Below are 20,196 nucleotides of genomic sequence, written 5' to 3'. Positions count from 1 at the left end.
AACAAAGTAAAAACACACAAAAAAAAGAAAACTTCATTACAAAAAGTCCAACAGTAACTACTTTTGAATTAGTAATAATTTAATCACTCTTGTAAACTAAATTTTGAAATTGTGTAGCGGCAAAAACGAAACGATAAGAAAATTGCAAATAACGACTTGTTTAATAATTGCTTTTTTTAAACAGGTAAAAACACACAATCAAGTTGCACAACATGGTTTTTTCGGAAATATAAGGACATCATTTGCAAAAAACTCATAATGCACAAAATTTTGAGTCACTTGTGGTTTTATGCCCTTCAGGGTTTTGTTTTAGGAACATTTAATTTAGCTTTCATGCTATTTATAGACAACGTTTGCATAAAAACTTAACTTGAATAATATTCGTATTTTTTAAAGTTTCGTAGACGACACCGGAAAAGTTTCGATGTGGTCTGTTGGTCACTCGCATACAGCCTTATTATACCGCAGTAATGACAGCACCAATACATTTAACCAAATAAGATTTAAGCAAATAATAATTTAAATATTTTGACGATATATATTCTGCATTTTCTGTATATCCTGTTTAGATTCAATTCAATTTTATTAATTTAGCCCAATATTACAGCAATAGTTGTCTCAATGGGCTTCATACCGATAGATGAATTTGGTCGTCAAATGATTTATGAACACAGTTGTATCAGGGAAAAATAGAACAACATGCGAAGAAAACACATGTTTAATCCTGCAGTTTTGATTTTGAAACAAATACATTTTCACTCCAACTCCATCGTATTAAACTTGTCTATTAGAAAACGGGAAAACACTGTTAATGTTGATCTGCCACGGCTAAAGTTTTAAGTCTGAGCATCACTTCCCCCTGTTGAAATCACAAGGAACAAATTCAAAGGCACACACTTTGTCTATTAATAAAGAAATAACTACTTGATTTAGACAAATGTGCAAATCACAACATATATGCTCTCCTAAACAACTTAAATAGAAACAACTTTTACAGATTTTTGCAGCAGTAAGAAATCCACATGATCCCTTTTTAAAGTCTATTCTGAGTTTGTAAGACTTGTGAGTGTTGACAAATGTTTCTCAAAAAGTAACACAGTTAAGCATCAATAAAATCCAAAATATCACACATCTACGTGTCTTCTGGACTTGTAAAGTCTGTTGAGTTGCGCTTCAGTTGCCCAGAATCCTGTAAAAACATGACCTGGATGACTGAGATTCTTCACAGACGTGAGTTTAAACGACAGTCTAAAAGATCAGGACAATGATGTCTTGATCAAGTCGAGGTCAAGGATCAAAAGATCTTGCACTGGTTTATGTTAAATATGCGCCTCCTGGCTTGTTTCCTGGCTTGGTTGAAGACTGTCCGCACGGCGTACTCAAACACCTGCTGCACCCCACGGTTGCTCAAGGAAGAGCACTCCAGATAGCCCTTAGCGTGGACGTCACGAGCGACTTGTTTTCCTGCGGCTGGTGAGATGCAGCTACCCCGGTGTGCGCCCATTTCCCTTAAGTCTGTCTGGGTCGCAACAATCAGCACTGGGACTTTGGGCAGGTTTTCTCGAACCTCCGCGATCCATTTACGTTGAATGTTGGCTAGAGAATTATGGTTCGCCACGGAGAAGCAAATAAGGACGACATCGGCCTGCTGGTATGACCTCGGTCGGATCTGTTTGAGGTTGTCGCTGCCCGCAGTGTCCCACAGGCCCAGGCTTATCTGGACGCCATCCATGTACACCTCCACGCCGGTGTTATCAAACACTGTGGGCATGTACGCGTCAGGGAAGGTCTCTGAGGTGAAGCGGACCAGCAAGGCTGTCTTTCCAACTGCACAGTCCCCAACCAGAACACATTTCACAGACATTTCTGCCTCGTAGCCATTCATTGTTGCTGATGTTTATCGTAGTCCTCCTGATTTCTCTGGTTCTTTATAGAAAAGGTTCTCCGTTCTGTTCAAGCAATCCCTCTTTGTTTTGTGCCGAGCTCCCGCATGCAAGCATCAGATATTTCTATTGAGCCGGAAATGTTTAAACCAGTTTCAAGGAAGCGACAACACTACTGCTGAACTGATCGGTGCCCGTCTATTCTTGAAAATGTCCCAAACTTGTAGAGTCAACACATCTCCAATGGCCAGACTTTGTGAAGGTTCTTTAGGCCATCTTGGTTTGCTGCCCCTCCGGTCTGTGCAGGTACTCCTCCATGGTCGCTTTGTGCATCGTTGTTCTGTCCTTTCAGGTCTAATATTTGCTGTTGAGAAGGAGGCTGTACCGGGGTAGAAAAAACAAAACAGAAAACACCATTTAGTCTGGAAAATAAAAGATCTTTGACTGGAATTTTACATTAATTCTTAAATAAATTTGTTTTTTTACACCCTACTAGAACATTACCCGCCAAACATACAATCTAGCATAGAAAGATGGCAGATAATGGGGCCCATTCAGTACAGAGTTTTGGTCTGTTACAACCTAACAAGCTCAATTCGTAAGATGATTAGGGGTACCCCAGAATTCAGTTTGAACCTCTTTCCAACTGAGGGTTTCATCTAAAAAGTCTGTCTTTTACAATTTACATCACGAGCTAATGATCAGTAATGGTCTTCTAACACTCGATAATAAAGCCTTTTTACCCAAATCTGGGTGTTTTTTTGATTTTTTTGTTGCACAAAAACATAATTGATCGTAGGAGTTACTCAAAACAGCCCCAAAAACCGCACGCCATAAAAAACAAGTCTTCTGAATGGAAAACTCTGCCTCTTTTAGGTGGGACACGTTATCGAGAGATGTTTCCACAGTTCCTCTAAAAACCAAACAAGGAACTCCATTTTGAGATGCCGAGAATCGTTATAAGAAGATTCCACTCACTGTTTATGAACTGGTTTATGACTATTTAGTTTTTTTTTTAAAAAAGGACAAACAAATCAAAACATTGAGCTTAAATATGTCAGGAGTGTCGTTTCCACACATTTCAATGCAGGTTAATCATAAAATGATCAGAATTGGTCTGAGAAAGAACAGAAAGCAAAGGAGTTGGGCCTACCGTCTCAATCTTCATCAAGCGGATGTTGACTGCCGCCTTCAAGACTTCACTGTGTTGAAAAAAAACAGACTTCAAACTCTCAAAATTCAGCTCATTTATGCATGATGGAGATTATTTTATGGTCAACTTTGAGTGCCACAGTCAAAGTTGCAGTAATTTGAGCCAAAAAGACCTTCAAAAAAAGAGAAACGGTGGCCCCTTCAGAAAGGTTTAGCTCTGCAGTCAGAGGGATGGAAGTCAGAAAACACGAGAAAGTCAAGTAAAGCACATCCGCTTGAAGGAGTGTGGAGGTGTGACTCACCGACTCCACCACTCGCCTCCCCCACAGCAGCTGTGCTTCATCACATCTCTCTCCTGCTTCATTGACGGATCTTAAAGAGTTTAATTTTTTGGAACCAGGATTCATTTGACCGTCCATTTTAAATATATTCTAAAAGGAAGGAATTATGTCTCTTGCTTTAAAGTTCATCTGCATACAGACTTATTTTTCATCTTTCAGACTAAAAGCATGTGAGCAGCTGTGCAGGAAGAACAAGTGAAGCAGCAGTGTGGTTGAAGCAGGCAGTATAATCTGTGACAGAAGAAGCCGGGATCAGAAGTTGTAGCCAGCTGCAGCTCTGAAGGCTTTGGTGTGTTATGTACTCCTCAGCTTTCACCTAAGATCTTTTGCACCTTCCCTTTACTCACAATACAAACCTGAGATGGTGAAAAAAAAAGAAGTCAGTGCAGCTGCAGGAATTTCCCATCAGTGGTTTTAAATCCCATTAACTTTTTCGGCCACAAAGATGTCTATAAAATGAACGTTACACAGTTCATTTGTGTGTATTGTGTTATAACAAAAGACCTTTTATGACAAAATGATAAATCACATTTCTTTTATTTCAATTCAGACTGGTCAGGTTTTACATCCTGAAAATCAAATGTACCAGAGTAAACTCGTGAGCTGATGGGTAAGATGAAGTGTAAATGTATGCAAAAGCTAAACAAAACCATGATGGTTTTGCATTTTTCAAAAAACCTCCAGAGTAGATAAGATCCTCACGTCCTCAAGCGAGGCCCATGGTGCCGACATTCAGCCTCGCCGTGGGTTTTTGTTCTGATTCTGGGAACCTCCAGTGGACCTGCACCTGAGGACCTGAGGGCTCTGGGTGGATCATGAGCTAACACCAATTCTAATAAAAAATAAAGAAGACTTTCATAATCTAAAAATAGAATCTTAAAATCAATCCTAAAGCTGACTGGGAGCCAGTGTGAAGATTTCAAAACGAGTGGAAAGCTGCACACCAGGTTAAATGGTGTGCAGCTGAGTTTTGAACAAGCTGCAGCCCATTCCCAATATTTGTCTTTAAGCCAAAAATAAAAACATTTCAATGATCTATTTTGGAATTTATAAAAGCATGAATTCATATTTTAGATTGGTTCTGGAGAGAAAGGGTCTCACTGAGGCAATATTTCCAAGATGGTAAAATGCAGCCTTTGTAACTTGGCTTGTGTGTGCTTCAAAGCAATGGACTGCATCTGAAATCACACAGATGTTTCTGACTTTATTGCACACATTCATATTATGAATGTTGACATGTTGTATCAGGAGCAACAATTAAAACCTGTTTTTTCTTGATTGAGCTGTAAAACGTTACCTCTCATCCACGTTTCAAAATCTAAAATACATCTTCAAACATCATCAATGGGCCTGTTATCATCAGGAGGCAAAGCTACATATAATTAAGTGATGTATGTGTATTTATGAAAGTCAGTGCTGTGTCTCCTGACATCAAGCACAAGCGTGTACAGGTTTAAATGTGTGGGAACCAGGATGGAGCATTGAGGCACATCACACATCAGTCTGTGCCTCCTGGACAAAAAAACATTTATATTAGCAAAAAAATTCTATTCTGAATGTAACTCAAGTCTAAGATATAGAGATGCAAGTATAAGAATACAAATACATGCCGACAGTTAGGTGTAAAACAATCCTCTTTGGACAGGCTTATTGCAAGGCTAGTTGGGGGGGTATTTCCAGATTCCAGATGGCCAACTGGAAAACAGATTTCTCCTGGAATCTGTTTTTTAGGAGTTTTTTCTTACCGAGAGGGAGGGTCTAAGGGCCGCGATGTCCACGTTAGCTTAGTCGGCGGCCACCAGTGTGTGAATGTGTGAGTGACTGGGTCCGTGACTGTAAAGCGCTTTGTCCTTGTAGGAACAAAGGCGCTACATAAGTATACGCCATAGTCTGTTTAGTTTAGTTTAACAATCAGCTATTGTATTTTAAAACTGATTTTATGTTTTGTACAATTAGTGAAGCCCATTGAGACAACCGTGTTTTAATATTGGGCTATATAAAAAAATTGAAATGAATTGAATCCCCAAATGATGACAAATGTAAATGTTTTACATAAATAGACTTTATTACACAGTATAGGTCCTCCATAAAATCTTACAAACCAAAAGCATTGAAAAATAAAATGTTTCATGAGCTCGAAACATTTGTTAAATTAAAAAATGTAAATTTAAGAAATTCTTTTAAAAAGGCAAGAAAAAAAAGAGTTGAGTTTTACAGTTTTGTAGCCACATTATAAAGCTAACTGCTACGGCATTTGGCACAAGCTGTTATAGGAAACAAAGAGCCAGCAAAAGTTGAAATAGAAGAAAGTTGAACTAAAATTGTGACTTGTTTTTTTTTTCTGGTTATTCTTGCTTGAACATATTCAAAAGTAAAGTTTTGAAATATTGCAGAGCATTTGTGATGATATCAAAGAAGAGGAACTGATGAAGAAGTCAAAGGTCCAAGTCTATTGAATCCGGTTGTGCGACTTCTGCTCGGTGGTCTTCAATTATTGGTGAAGTTGTGAAGAAAAGAGAAGTTTTCTTCTTCCAGGTCTTTATAATAGTTTAGAATTTGCATCAAAAACACTCATATTACATATATATTTTGCAGTTCAGAGAGGCGTCATAAAAATAATACATCGTGTCCTAAAGGTTACTCCAAGTTAGAAAATACTGCAGGATAAAATTACTTCTCCAACATGGAGTTTGCTAAATCCAGGGTGTGTTTATTCTAAGACAATTATCAACTATAAAATCATTTTAACAATAAAAATATATTTTTGTTTTACAGATGCAGAAATAAACATTTTTTATATGAATGCAGTCCATCTCATCTTGTAGCTTTAACTGAAGATGAAAAAGGTAGAAATAAATACTTCAACTGGTTTGCAGTGTTTATATGCTCCTCACATGTATTTCTTTCTTGTGCTAAAGAAGCAGAAAACTGTCCTCTAAAGCAGCAAAAAAACAAAAAAAAAAGGTCTTCTCACTTCAAAGACACCAAGATGAGACCTGGCTTTGGCTCGGTGAACCTGACAGAAACAGAGACAGGAGAGAAGGTGGGTGAAGAAGAACGGCTCGTTTTCCTCTCAGCACGTGTGTGCATACCTGTAGTGTTTGTTAGTGAGGTAGTCGATGACAGCGGGGCGGATGCGGGCCACTCCCCCCTGGCTGTGGTTCCCTCTTCCTGTGATGACAGAGAGCTGAGGTTGACACAAACCCTGTGCACACTCTACACAAAGACACACAAAAACAAGAACAAAAACACAAAAAACGTATTTAACAGCAACAAAATAACAAGAGGATGTGAAATAAGACATTTATGGCAGTGACCATGAAAAGAAAAACTTCAATTTAACATCTCTGTGCAGGTTTTCCTTGAAATCACCTCTTCTCTAGATATGATTTTGGTTATTGAATGGATCCCATCTAAAAGAAGAGTCACAGTAGAGTACCTGCGGTTTTGTCCTGTAAGGTCTGAGTAAGATGCTCCAAGGCCTCATTTACATGCAGCCCGTGGAGGTCCAGGATGTTTCTGGGAAGAAGTGATGCGTTGACCTTCTCAAAAATATGAACTGCTGCACGATGATTGGCCTCGCGCATTCTCTGGCCATGCAGATGTCCCTAAAAGATAAAAAGGTTCACGCAAAACAGCCAAGCTGCACATTCAGATGACATTGTAAACGCTATAAAATTGACTCATCTGTTGTTCATTTCTAGATCTCACCAAAAAGGATTTTTATTCGCATGTCAATATGTTTATCCAGCTGACTTTGTTCAAATAATTGTTCACTGAACTATAAATTAGTGGTCCACATCCAACACCTTTACTTACTTAAATGTTAACATGAGATGTAAGTGCTGTTTAAAAAAATGAAACAAACTTTAAACAGCATTTGTACAGTCAACAAGAGAATAGGATAAACTTTATCCAATCCACAATCTGGTTGAACCTCAGCATTGATGCTCTTACCTGCTGGGCGTAGAATGAAGCCACTTGTCTGCGCCCCTGCTTGAAGGCTTCCGCCGCCTTCGCAAAGCTCTCCAGCTGTCGACTCCTCTGAAGGCTGGCCTCCGCCCTGAAGTCCTCGTATTCTGGGTCCTGGGTGTCCTGATAGTCGGATGCAGCCAATTCCAGAGTTTTCTGTCTCTGTGAAATCAAAAGGGAATCTCCTGATGATGCAGCCTCTGACTGTAAAGGTGGGACATCTTGTTAGATTTTAAGTCTCTAAAAATTCATCTGCTTTATTGGCATTTATGACTTACTATAAGGTTGATTCTATTTGATTTTAGTTGAGCTATTTATTATTGTCTATTTTTCAGTTTCATTATTTTGAAAGTACTTTGGCCCTTTTTGACAAACCAAAGTTGCTTAGTGAAATGTTTTTGAAGCAGCATCTGTGTGTTGAAGTTATTACTGCCCGTGTTGTGAATACCTTTTCTCTTTCCTTGCTGGCTGCTCTGTGATGGTCGGCCGGAGGAACTTCTGGAGCAAAAACTGTCTTCACGGGTTCCTCGTTTAGCAGAGAACGAAGGAACAGCTCCGTCTGTGACAAGCTGTGACTGTTAAAAAAAACCAAAACCTTATTAATACACACAAATAAACTGCTGGGCATGTTTGATTCTTTGCAATATATACTCACTGAATATAATAATTACATTAAAAAAAGCCTTTATTTGTACATTACAGCTGTAGTGAATCAAGCACATTTGTCATTGTAGATGGAAAAAAAATTACATAAAAAAAAACACACAATCACAAGGCGGTGGTGTTAAATAGGCTACATGATAAATGTAGTAAGTAATTATTCTCTCACTTGTGTTCTTTAAAGATGTCTTGGAGAAAACGACGGTCGATAGTGGGGAACATGGAATAAAGCTGCTTCTCTTTCAACATGGTGGCTCCGTCTCGCCGATCGAGGTCTATGCGACTTTGTCTGCTCTAAAACCGACAGAAAGACAACCAAATGAAGCCAAAAGATGTGGCAAATGCAAGTGACTGCAAAGTGCTTCTTAATACCTTCTGCACGTTCTCCAAAGCTTGCTCCTCTTTCATAATATCTCTGAGAGAGACCGGTGGATGGGGAACATTCCAGTGGACTGCCGTCTCCGGCTGCTTCACAGCGGACAGGGAACCATCTCTGCTCGTCAGGAAGTTAGCTGGATGAGCGTAGGCATGTGGCCCCTGCTTGGTGCCTTGGGAATGACCCCAAAAAGCTGAGTCTAAACATACAAATATCCACTTTTACTAGTTAAAAGACAGTTTCCTCAACTAATATTTACTTTAAAAATATAAATATATATATCTGATTAAGCACTAAATTGGTTATGTATACGATTGTAAAACTCACCTTGCTGAAGCAATTGGAAAGAAATATTTGCTTGTCTTTGCTTTATCTGAAAAACAAAATTCACATAAGTGCACCAAAAGCTTTTCAAAATAAGAGCACCTGTATTATTGTGGGGATGTTAGCAGCCTCACCTGGATGGTTTCCTTCCACTTTTGATGGAGCTGTTTAGCCAAATTTAGATCAATCTGCACGGTGAAGTCATCGTCTAAGCAGGTACCTGTGATTATCACACAAAAGAGCTGTTTCTATTGTTTTAATAAATAAATATTAAGCATTAAGATTTACAACAAGATCTCTAAATTGTTCCCCAAAAATAGCAACCACTGTTTACCTTTTAATAGAGATTCATTTCTAAGGTAAAATCTAATAGATCCACTTACATAGTACTACCAACTAACCACAAAAAAATTATTAAAAAAAAAAGGAAATGTAATACTTTCTACATGATGCTCAAAGACTGCATTCAAACAATCTTCTTTTAAATGATTTGTTCTTTCTTCAGTTTAGCTAAATTGTCCCACTGTTTTCTGATGTCAACAAACTCTTGCGTTACCTGGCTCCACTCCAACAGGTCCGAACAGCTCGGTTAACTGCAGCGCCAGCTCTGTGGGTAGTTTCAGCTCCACAGACTGAATATCCAGATGCTGGCTCCGCCTCGTCTGCTGTTTTTGCTTCTCCTCCCTCTCCATCTCCTCCAGCTCTGCCTGCAGCAGTCGGTTGATCTCGTCCATGTTGGCGATTTCATCCTCCGTCTGAACTGTGGGCTCATCAGCTGTTTCTGCGTGATCCCAGTTCCCTCCTGAAGCTCCATCCTCCAGGTCAGGATTGAATATAGATTCAAGATCAGCGATGTGGCTTTGATCTAAATTCTTTAGCGCTTTAGCTGGGCAAACGTCTGCATGCGAACGGCTTTCTAAGGCTGATGCTGCATCTGACTGATCCTCAGTTGTGCCTGAGGCAGACGGAGCTCCAGAAACATCCACGATAATGTTAGTGGGGGTTTCATCTGGTTTATGGACGGTCTCACAGGTTGTTCGCTGAAGACCTTCCATAGCTCCAGGTTGCTCTAACTGGTCTTCAAGCTGTTGTTCATCTAAATCATTGGTGCATTCTTGGTTTTCCTCAACCTCATGTCCATGCAGACTGGATGAATTGTTTGCAGCTTCACAGTCTTTCTCCAACTCCACATCCTCATCCTTAAAGAACCTCTCTCCAGAGTCCAGCAGCAGGTTGGTGGTCCACTCTAAGTCCTGATGGCACTTCTCATAGAGATCCTCCAATGTGTCAAAGCTGACTAGCTTAAAGTGGCGACTGAGAATGCGTAGGCTCTCGAGCCGGTCTTGAGTGACCCCAAGCTCCTTCTCCTCCACTTGTGTGCTTTTCTCGTGCACCACGCGGTCGGGTACCTCCGTCTGGCCGGACGGATGAACAGCAACTGCAGCGGACACCGCAGAAGAGAGCTCCGGCACGAAACGTGAGGAGTTGCCAAGCAGAACTTTAAAATCCCCGCAGTGGGGTCCATCTGTAATGACTGCATCATCTCTCTCGCCATGGTGATTAAAACGCCAAAGACGGGCAAAGTCTTGAGGTTCCGTCTGAATGTAGCAGCCCGTTACCACTGGACCAGGAGAGTTAGGCAACTGCTGTTGCGCTTCATCAATAGAAGGGACAGACGGGTCAGAGACCGGTTCATCCTGCCAGGTTTTATTTTGAGGATTCAAAACAGGTTCTCCGCTAGCTTTGTCCTCATCTGTGCCCTGTACTGTTGAGTCTAAACAGTGGGGGTCACTTGATGATGAAGCAGGGCTGTTTTGAGGGAAGGACAGCGCTAGTTTGCACAGTTTCCCTGATCTCCGACGTGGCTTTTTTTCCTGACTCCCTCCGGAACTTCCCGTTTCCACAAAGCTGTCACATCCCAGATTCTGAGGAGCCTCTGTGAGGAGGCTGCGTTGGTTCTCCACTTCAGCATCCCTGTGGTTTTCAGAACAAACCTTCACGCCAACACCTGGACGACATTCGTCTTGAACAGTGGGAACACCGCCTGCTTGATCACTCCCTTCACTGATGCCATTTATTTCATTCTCAGTCTTGAGATCTTTTGATTCATCAGTCTTCGGTTCTACGATGGTGAGACAGTCAACAGCATTCCTGTCTGACACGCAGTCAGGTAATTCCTGTTTTTTGCTATTAAGCTGTCTTATGTTCTGCTGAGTCTCTTCAATGTTAGGTTTGGAATCACAGAGTTCCTCAAACACACCGCCTGGCTCATCCTCCACCTCAAACTGCTCTCCAGCCCTCTCAGGAGAAGCCTGGGAGTCAGAAGAGTCTGTCTGAGCTGAAAAAGTACCATTCTGAAGGAGATCAATGAGCTTCTGAAACTCCGTCACGTCTGGACCCGGCTGGACATGGATTGTTCTCTCATCCCCATTGGCTTTTTCCTCCTCTGCTTTGGCACGAGTTTCTCCATGGCCCTCTCTTTTCCTCGCCCGTCGCTGCTTCATAGACCCCGCAGAAGGCCAATCTCCAACAAAATGAAGCATCTCCTGCTCTCCAACATCCCTCCCAATGTCCTCACACCCTGCTGCCTCTGCTTTTGGATTTTCTTTTGACTGGTTAGCATCTTTCATAACCACTTCAAAATCAGACCTTCTGCTTGGCCGTTCCCTCTTCACTCTTTGTGCAATAGAATCAGATAAAGGCAGAGACATTTCCTCCTCAGCATTTTCTTCGTTCATCACTGATTCCACAATACAATCTGGGATTCTCTGCTCCAACATTTGGTTGTTCTGCTCCAACTGGACGTCTAACTCTGCATCCAGTCCTCCCAAATCAATACCCTCATGTTGTGTAGAAATGTTGGTGTCCCTGGTAGGTTTTCCATAAAGTTTGAGGTTGAGAGACTCGGTGGACTTGCTGGTGTTGTGATCGGACTCCGTGACCTCACTTGGGAAACTCAGAGACGATAAATCGGGGAGCGAAGAAAACAGCTGCGACTGAGACATCTTGCATCCCTCTCTTAATTCAGGCCGACTGATAAGGTCAGGAGCGGATGGCTGTGGCCTAAAAACAATACACAATATAAAAAATAAAAAAAAAGCAAGCCATTTTTTTAATTTTAAGGAATAATGTCGAAATTTGTTGTGTTCTAAAAGGTCTGGTCAAGAGCGCCTTAAAATTTGCACCTAAATTTACCAAAAACATCCTACATTTTTCAAACAAAATATATGTTTTTTTACAGTTTTAAAGCTTTATGAATTCATTTATTAAACTGTGAGCCTTATAAACCAAAAATTGCTTGATTATAAAAAAACTGATTTCAATGAGCCCCCCAAAAAATCCTACTTATAGACACACTTTCTCAAAATGACGTCATGATTTTTTATTTAAGAGTTCATTTTTAAGCTTTTACAGTCAGCAAAGTGAAAAAACAAGGATTTTTACTGGACTTTCTTTATGAATTGATAAATGCAATTTAAAATATACTGTTATACTACCTCATCCCAATGAAAAACCTTAACTTTAATTATTGTTGATCAATCAATTTTACTATAAAAGAAAACAAACTCACTCTGAAGGCTTGTTCTCCTGAGGAATGTGCTGCTTACGCTCCGGCATGAGCGCGCCCATGATGGACTGGACTGTGACAAAGCGTTCATATCCACTCAGCATGCGGCGGATTGTTTCCACGACCACATTATGAGCGGTCCGCCTGCACAGAAACGCACCACAATGAAACATACCTGACTTAACTGGCTGTGATAAAAGGTCGTTGATGGCTTACAGCGACCGCATAACAACGGACGCCGCAACAATCTGCCTGTCAATCTCGCGCTCCAATTGTCCCTCACAAAAACCCCCCAAGACGTTTAAACTCCTCCACCTGGGGCAAAAGCACTCCACCCAATGTGAGGGAAAACTACCTTTCTCTGGTCAAGTCATCTCTTCTGATAGCTTGGGTTAATTCCAAGAAAACACATCTATGATAACTCAGGCATGAGTCATTGCTTTTTCACAAGTCCAGACTTAACTCTATATGAAAATTTGGGAATATGCTTGAAAACATTTAACAAATCTGTATGAATCTACCATTGGTGTCATGTTTTTTGGGGTCTTTTCAATCCCAGCACTCAAAGCAATACATAAAAAGAAACTGAAAAAGTGCATACTCTGAGTTTATTTAATTGTTATAAAACAAAATGTAAATATAAAAATGATTATGATTTAAGTTCTGTTACATAAAACAGTCACATCACACCAACTAAATGGTCGCATCACATATTAAAACTAGTAGGAAAACGCATTCATAAATATTTTGGTTACAATTAAGTTGATATTTCTGATATCCAAATGTTGACATAAAAGTGCACACTTTTCTTTATTAAAACCTTTTATTTAAAAAATGGAGGCAAGAGGAACTACGGTAATTTTCTTAAAGCTGCAGTTGTGTTTTTGTTCAGGGTTCTACTGGGGGAACTGGGTGGGTGGAGGGAGGGAGGAATCTTGTGAGGGAGGGGTCCAATCTGTTTGTGATTGTCCTGTGTTTTCTGTTTTAATTCATTTTCATATTTTATGACTATTTTATCTGCTTTGATGTTAAGCGCTTTGTGTTTTTAACCGAAATGAAAGGCGCTTTATAAATAAATAAAGTTGGAGTTGGAGTTTAATCATAAAAGCAGGTGTGAGCAGCTTCTCATCTGTTTAGTTTCTGTTTCTTCTCACCTCTCCAGCTCTCTGGGTTTGTTCTTCCACCAAGTATCCGGCTCTTTGAACAGCACCTTATATCCATGTTTCAGGGCCTAGGATCAAGACAACATTTTCTTCAGTTTTTTCAAATAAGCTTTGGCTAAAAAAAACAAATCACTTTAGAACAAAAAACTTGTAGAAAATAAACAAACCTAATTTTCAGTGGGTTTGCATATTATTTTTACATTTTTCACAAGAGTTTTTTTTTTAATTTGTGTTTTCCTGCAGAGCTGACTGACCTGAGCCACATAGGGTTTCATCTCCCAGCCCTGCATGTTGGTGTTGTCGATGATGATGGGGTTGGTGCCCCTTTCAAAGGCCTCCTTGGCTGTGGGATGAAGCATATCACAGAAAATGACATTTCATTTGCCGTCTACCTGAAGAGGAGTCAAACAAGTGGCACGAAAGAAGTGAAAGGCGCTTTGTGCAGATGTGCGGGCTTCATTTCAACTCTGTGTACACGTGTTGTTAACCTCGTTTGTGGTTCCATTCATGGGCTTCCCCCAAGACTGTGGGGTCAAACCGATACTCTCCATTGCGAAGGAAATAGTCATCTGTGCTCAGTATGGCTCCTCCTGGGTTCTGCTCCAGAAAAGCTCTGCAAATTCAAAAGCAAAAACAGCTTTAGGGCTGCCTAGTTTGTCACTGTTTCATGCAACAGAGAATAAGAACTTTTAGGGTGATGTTAAAAAAAAAAAAATTCAGGATGTCAACAGATTTAAAGACGTTAAATTTAAGGATTTTTAAGACCCTTTCAAGAACCCATCTTCTTCTGATTTAAAACCACATGTACAAAGAAAATGAAACAAATAGCTGGAGTCTACCATTTCTCTTGCTCTGCATCTGCGATTCACTTTAAGCACTGCTGGTAATCCCTATTACCAAGCCACTTCTCCATGAATTTACACTCACCCATGCATCCTGCATTGACGAGCATGAGCCAATTAGCTAGCTGAGGTTAAGTTATTTACTACCAGTTCACGATCATGTGGCAAAATGTGTCTTGAATTTTATTTTATTTTTTTGCAACAAGGAGTTTGAAATGTAAGACCCATTCACCAGAGTTTAAGACAATTTAACGCTTTTAAATTTAGTCCTAATAATGTTAAGACTTTTCAAGGCTTTAAGGATCCACAGCCACCCTTAAATTAAATATAAATACCAAATGCAGATAGATTAGAGCTGTGGAAGTAGAGCAAAAGATATGAATATTTTTGAAAATCAACTGCACGTGTTGCCCTTACAAAATATAGGGCTCACATTTGCAATTTACAACTTAAAAAATATTTCTTTATCACGAGACAAAAATTTTTACCAGCTGAATGTTTAATTTATTACATCATTTTTTATTAAGTGCCACACCACATATTGTGATTTGTGGTATTACCATTTAAAATTGTTGTAAGTTGTCTAGTTTGCTTTTTTCATGGATGATTTTTGGTTTTTAATCAGGTTTTTTTTCTAAGTTGTCTCCCTGTCACAGTCATTCAAGTTAACGATTCACAGCTGTTTTCATTTCTGTTAATTATCCTCAGCATATATGCATCTGCTATTCAGTTCACCCCATCAGATTATCTGCTTTGTCACCCTAAAGGCTGATTTTCACTGGTCTGTCTGCGTTCCGTCGACACAAAAAAAAATTGAACATTCAATAATCAATCCAAGTGTTCACATCGCCTTCGTCAAGTTTGTGTCTCACATCCGTCCCTCCGCGCCACTATGCGAGCTTTATGCAGGAGTTCCATTTCCAGTCCATTGACGCGTCAATGTCATGGCAAAAAACAAACAGGAAATCGGTCCGGCTTTCAAAATAAAGCGTTATCAATTTTTGTTTTCTATTTAAGGCCGCGCCCACCCGATAACGCACTTTAACACTACAGATAAAACCCGGCATTTATTTTCGCCATGTATGACAAGTTAAATTTTGGCAGTACAAAACCATAGCATTATGATATGAAACATGCATTTTAGAAGGACTTAGTGAGAAAGGAGAGGACATGGGGACTGATCGCTTAAGTTTTGGATGAGTAAATAGGGCAGGACAAACCACTCCTCCTGGATCCAGGAGGGAGGACCAGAGACGCAACAGAGACACAAAGGGAGTCGTAAATTCAGGGTAGGTTTCTGTTTAGTCATGTTCAAGTTTATTCATTAAATGTTTAAAATTTCACCATCAAGTCTGGTCTCCTTTATTTTGGTTCCTACATCACTGGTTCCTGACACTTCTTTATACTAAATTAATCAATATGTTAAATATTTTTAAAATGACAAGGGAATTTACAACATTATATATATAAAAACCAAAAGTGACAAAGGAAAAAAAATTACTTAATATTAAATTTATCCTAAATTTTATTTTGCTTGACCTCAAACATGCAATGAAACAAGATAAAAATGACAAAAACTGAGAATGCATGACAAAAGAAGAATCTGCACAGTCAGACTATAGCAAAAGATTTTTACCTTGCAAGTGTTGACTTGCCGGATCCTGGAGCACCACGAAGCAGCACAAGCACCTTCCCTTGCAGTTGCAGCTTGTTAGAGGTGGAGGTAAAACGTGGGGGGACTGGCAGGGCCCAAGGCCGTGGAAAAGCAGCAAAAGGTTTAGGATGCTGCTGCCTTGGTGGGGAGAAAAGAAGTCGGCTCTGGCCAGTCCACACGGAGGGTGAATAGGCCACGGGAGTGATGAAGCATGGACTTTGGTTTCCGTGGCTACGAGGAGAAAACGCTGGTGCCTCCAGGTTCCATGGTAAGGACCCATGGCTATGTGGATTGCAATGTAGTGAGTTCATTTCAGATTTGGAGCCGCTGACAGCTGTACCTGAAGATGCAGGACTCTCTGAATGTGTGAGTAATGTCTCCTGTTTTTTATACACCTGAAAGGCTGAGGGACGTCCCGAAGCTCCCAGGTCCAAAGAAAGTTTCTGTTCTTCTGGAGACGTTTCTGCCAACAGATGTGTGAAATCCAGAACATCTCTCTGTGTTTCTGGAATCTGGTTGCCCCATAGTCTGTGCTGGTTGATGGGAGAGGAAGCTCCAGAGATCTGCTCCCTCATGTCTCCTGCTGGAGGCGGCTGCTTGGTGAGGTGCATTCTACTTCCAGCATCCAGGCCGCTCTGAAGCAGCTCTGGGAGAGCCTGCTGAGGAGCAGGCAGTGAAGGGAAAGAGGAGAGACCCCCATCAGGTGATAACAAGGTCCCGCCTTCTTCTTTTTCTTGGCAAGAGCTGAGAGCCTCTAACTCTTGATCAATAAGCAGGTCCAGGTTTTCTGCTGACGGGTCATGGAGCGAGGGAAAGTTGGGCTGTTGGGGTTCTCCTGGGGAATGTGCAATCAGTCTGCTCTGTGGAGAGTCCTCTGAGCAGAACAAGGCAGCAGCGGTGCGTTCAAAGCCAGAAATGGAGGGTGGGACGGCCCCTTCTGCGGCCACATGCAATTCCAGCAGGGAGTCCATGGCAATTTCAACTACAAAGAGGACACACATTACCAGACCACACAGTGGCGCATGCTCAATTCATGTAGGATAATAATTCACAAGTATAATTTTAAAAACTAAATGTGCAAATTACAAACCCACATGCTAAAGCAGTAACAATAAATCCAATAATTCACATTATGAAGCATATTGTTTCATTTCAGAGTTTTGCTCCAGACACTGTTGGTAAATAATGGAACTGCGCTCAAGGGTGAGCTTCGGCAAAGGTAGGCGAATGCCTGGGACACCCAATACCTTGAGGTCCCAGAGCTGGACACCTAATAAAATGTCTAAAATAAATTCCATAGCCATTTCTTTTCAACTTTGTCACAAAAAAATAAATTAAAAATTTTTTGTTTGTTTTTTTTTAAATCGCTGAAATGACAAAAGACTGCTTGTGAGAAAGTGTTTAGTCCTCCCCTGTCCCTCTGCAGTAATGGACTATTCCATCAACAGCAAGTAAGCAAACAGAAAGAGATTTGAAAAATAGTGGTAAAGCGAGGCAGTTATCAGTTACAAAACGAAGCAAAGAGAAAGCAAGAAATGTGTTGTCACATTTGCAGGGAGACAAAACAATGACAAAAATATATAGAACAAAATCAAAGTATTTAAAAACCTCCTCCAATCAAAAATTGTTTTTTTTACATTTTCTTGTGGCACTTTTTTCATGCTGATCACATATATATATAGAAAATTAAGCTTAAAATTGCACATCTGAGAATTTTTATATTCAAACTTTTGTGAATCAGGAGCCGACGAAATAATTCCATTGGAAAAAGCTTGTGAGGTGGTGTACAAGTTACTACGGCAAGCCACAAGCTCCCTGCTCCTCTCCATTCTGATGCATCTACTTGTGAACGACTAGATTCATATACATCTTCGCTTTCCTTGTCCGAGCTGGCATCTGGCTCAAAAGGTGGAGGGAGGGAGACAGCGCCTAAACAGATGGATGATGGGAAGGGGGCCTGGCTTACTGCGCATAGGTCCCAACTCTGAGACGAATTTCTAATGACGTACTGCAGCTTTGCTGAAACTATTTAAGAAAAATAACTTTTTTATTTTTATTTTGGCTAAAAACAACAACCATAAATAAAAGACCACAGGGAAGGCTTTTACAAAAGATTTAAAAGGTTGTTGGAGTGGGATTTTAAATCCTTATGAAAACACTTGTATTCTTGACATTTATGCCGTCTACAAGTGGACCAGTGAAGAAGTTGTAACAGAAATTTTACCCCAGGTAAGGATTTAAAAAAAGAGAAGATGATGATGAATACAAGGCTGCAGAGGGGCCCGTGTTGTTGCCTGGGCCCCCCAAAGTGTTAAGTCCGCCACTGGCCGCGCTAAGCTAGCAGGTGTCTGTGTCACCGATCACGCGCGCATTTCATCAGTTTTCAACGCTCATGACAGTATGAGTTTGTTAAGAGGAATGACAAAACTCAGCAGTGACTGTGACATGTTCATTCTGTTACAATGATAGTCAAAACACCGTCACCCAGGCACTGTGGAGTTGTTTAGCCCAAACCCTTAGCTCCACAACAGCGACGCGGCTAACAGGTTAGCCAGGTAACACCGGCTTAAGGGCTGGTTTGCATTCGGGTACCTTTAAAGTCACACTCGGACAGGACGATGTATATAACCTCCGGGTCCAGGTGGGAAAACATCTCCTGCATGCTCTTAACGATCCTCTCCTTCTCGGTGGAACTCGGTGAGAAGCTGTTATTTGCCATAAGGTGATCGCCCCCAGTGTTATAGCCAAAGCGTCTTCCCTCTGGTGGCCCACCTGCTGGCCTGGCGGGGCTTTGGCCGGTTTTCTTTCTTCGAGGCATTCTGTGGATGTTGTGCAGCAGCTGATGGCTCTCATTAGGCGCTACTGGGGCTAAGCTGTTAGCTAAGAGAAAGCAGAGGATGATTGGCCTAGAACTGTAAACACGATTTCCTTCTGCAAAAATCAAATTCAGGGGAGGGCTCAACAGCGCCCCAAGTGGTGAAACTACAAAAAAATGTGCTCGTTTGTTTACTTTCAAAACAAACAAAAAACGGTATTTAATAGATCGTGCAGATTGCTAGGATTTAAAAACAAAGTACTCATATTTAAGTTAAATACATTTATTATAAAATATGTAATCAGATTTACCAATGATTTCGATTAATCCAAGCATCTATTTTGATTTTTAATGTACATGTGCATAAATATTCAAATAAAACATGTATATGCTCTTGTTGTGTTGAAAAGTTATTCTTTCATACTCCAATTGATTTTTTTCTTAAAATCTACTTTGTTATAAATAAAGATTATTTAAAAAAATCATCTTTTCTCTTTTTCCCCAAACCAGCCTGATTCCTAAATGTTTCACTACTGCCATCTTTTGGAGTTAATGATGAAGTATCTGTCAGGTTGCTGTCAACTAATGTTCAATTTATCAGCTTCCTCTGTAGGATGCCTGGGTGCCTCCTTAGAGATAAGGTGAGAAGCTTGGTCACCCTAAGAGAGCTCAGAGCCGCTGCTTCTCCACATACAGATGAGCCAGTTGAGGTGGCGTCCTGGACGCCTCCATCGAGAGACCGTAGGGAAGACCCAGGACATGCTGGAGAGACTACGTCTCTGAGCTGGCTGGGAACACCTTGGCCACTTTAAATCTTGGTGGCACACGAAAACCATGAGCTATATTTTCAAAAATCATTCTAATAAACATTGTAAAACCGCCTTTAGATAACTAACAGAGAGTAAAATGGCTACTGATATATTTTGATTTATTGTGTTACTATTTAATGCTAAAATGCGAACAATGTGAACAAATAAAAGTACAGTTAACATTTTGAGTTGCACAAACATTTTATTCTCCAATTACATTTGTCAAAAGGTGAGCATTTATTGCAAACAAAACAAAGCCGGGGAAACCAGATACAAACAAGAAATACAGTATGTGCAGAAACAATCACATACTTGCATAACAGCTGTTTTATATAACAATACTTCCCTAACAGGGACAATAGTCCGCGATTCTCTTTACCACGCTTCAGAATAGCTTTATGCGCATGTTGCTATGTTTTTTGGCAAACACATCCACAAAGTCATCAAGATCTATGTCCCTAGCCCTTCTTGGTTCTACACTCCTATCCCTTTCATTATGACACAATGTTCTTTAGAAAATCGTTTCTTCACCTCAGAGAGAAGCACATCAATAACAGGAATAAATAAACCTGTCCGACTGGACTCCTCCTCTATGCTCCCTTGTCTTTGAACCAATGGCATGAACAAGTAATGCCCT

The 20,196-nt window shown here is 40.5% G+C and overlaps 2 protein-coding genes across 4 annotated transcripts; both read right to left on the bottom strand.

The window, feature by feature from the left end:
- Window positions 1–142: 142 nt before the first annotated feature.
- On the bottom strand, window positions 143–3,647 carry rhoh (ras homolog family member H). The gene is made up of 2 exons (XM_011475015.3): window positions 3,037–3,647; window positions 143–2,262 (listed from the first exon to the last, which is right to left on the bottom strand). Exon 2 carries the CDS (start codon window positions 1,883–1,885, stop codon window positions 1,295–1,297), a length of 591 nt encoding a protein of 196 aa, XP_011473317.1. The 5' UTR covers window positions 1,886–2,262; window positions 3,037–3,647; the 3' UTR covers window positions 143–1,294.
- Window positions 3,648–5,420: 1,773 nt separating this feature from the next.
- On the bottom strand, window positions 5,421–18,929 carry n4bp2 (NEDD4 binding protein 2). Of its 3 annotated transcripts, none has more exons than XM_011475007.3 (16): window positions 18,528–18,929; window positions 15,918–16,917; window positions 13,928–14,052; window positions 13,694–13,782; window positions 13,431–13,507; window positions 12,280–12,420; window positions 9,265–11,771; window positions 8,843–8,928; window positions 8,712–8,757; window positions 8,381–8,583; window positions 8,178–8,302; window positions 7,797–7,923; window positions 7,334–7,510; window positions 6,816–6,984; window positions 6,469–6,547; window positions 5,421–6,392 (listed from the first exon to the last, which is right to left on the bottom strand). In XM_011475007.3, the coding sequence occupies exons 1-16, from the start codon at window positions 18,751–18,753 to the stop codon at window positions 6,347–6,349; spliced, it is 5,223 nt and encodes a 1,740-aa protein (XP_011473309.2). In that variant the 5' UTR covers window positions 18,754–18,929; the 3' UTR covers window positions 5,421–6,346. The 3 variants fall into 3 exon arrangements, with proteins under 3 accessions (XP_011473309.2, XP_011473301.2, XP_011473293.2); XM_011474999.3 differs by having other exon boundaries at window positions 6,469–6,592; window positions 8,381–8,556; XM_011474991.3 differs by having other exon boundaries at window positions 6,469–6,592; window positions 18,528–18,928.
- Window positions 18,930–20,196: the final 1,267 nt, after the last annotated feature.

Source organism: Oryzias latipes, chromosome 1 (genome assembly GCF_002234675.1).
Source record: "Oryzias latipes chromosome 1, ASM223467v1".
Taxonomy (NCBI): domain Eukaryota; kingdom Metazoa; phylum Chordata; class Actinopteri; order Beloniformes; family Adrianichthyidae; genus Oryzias; species Oryzias latipes.
This window is presented reverse-complemented; position numbering and strand designations above follow the sequence as displayed.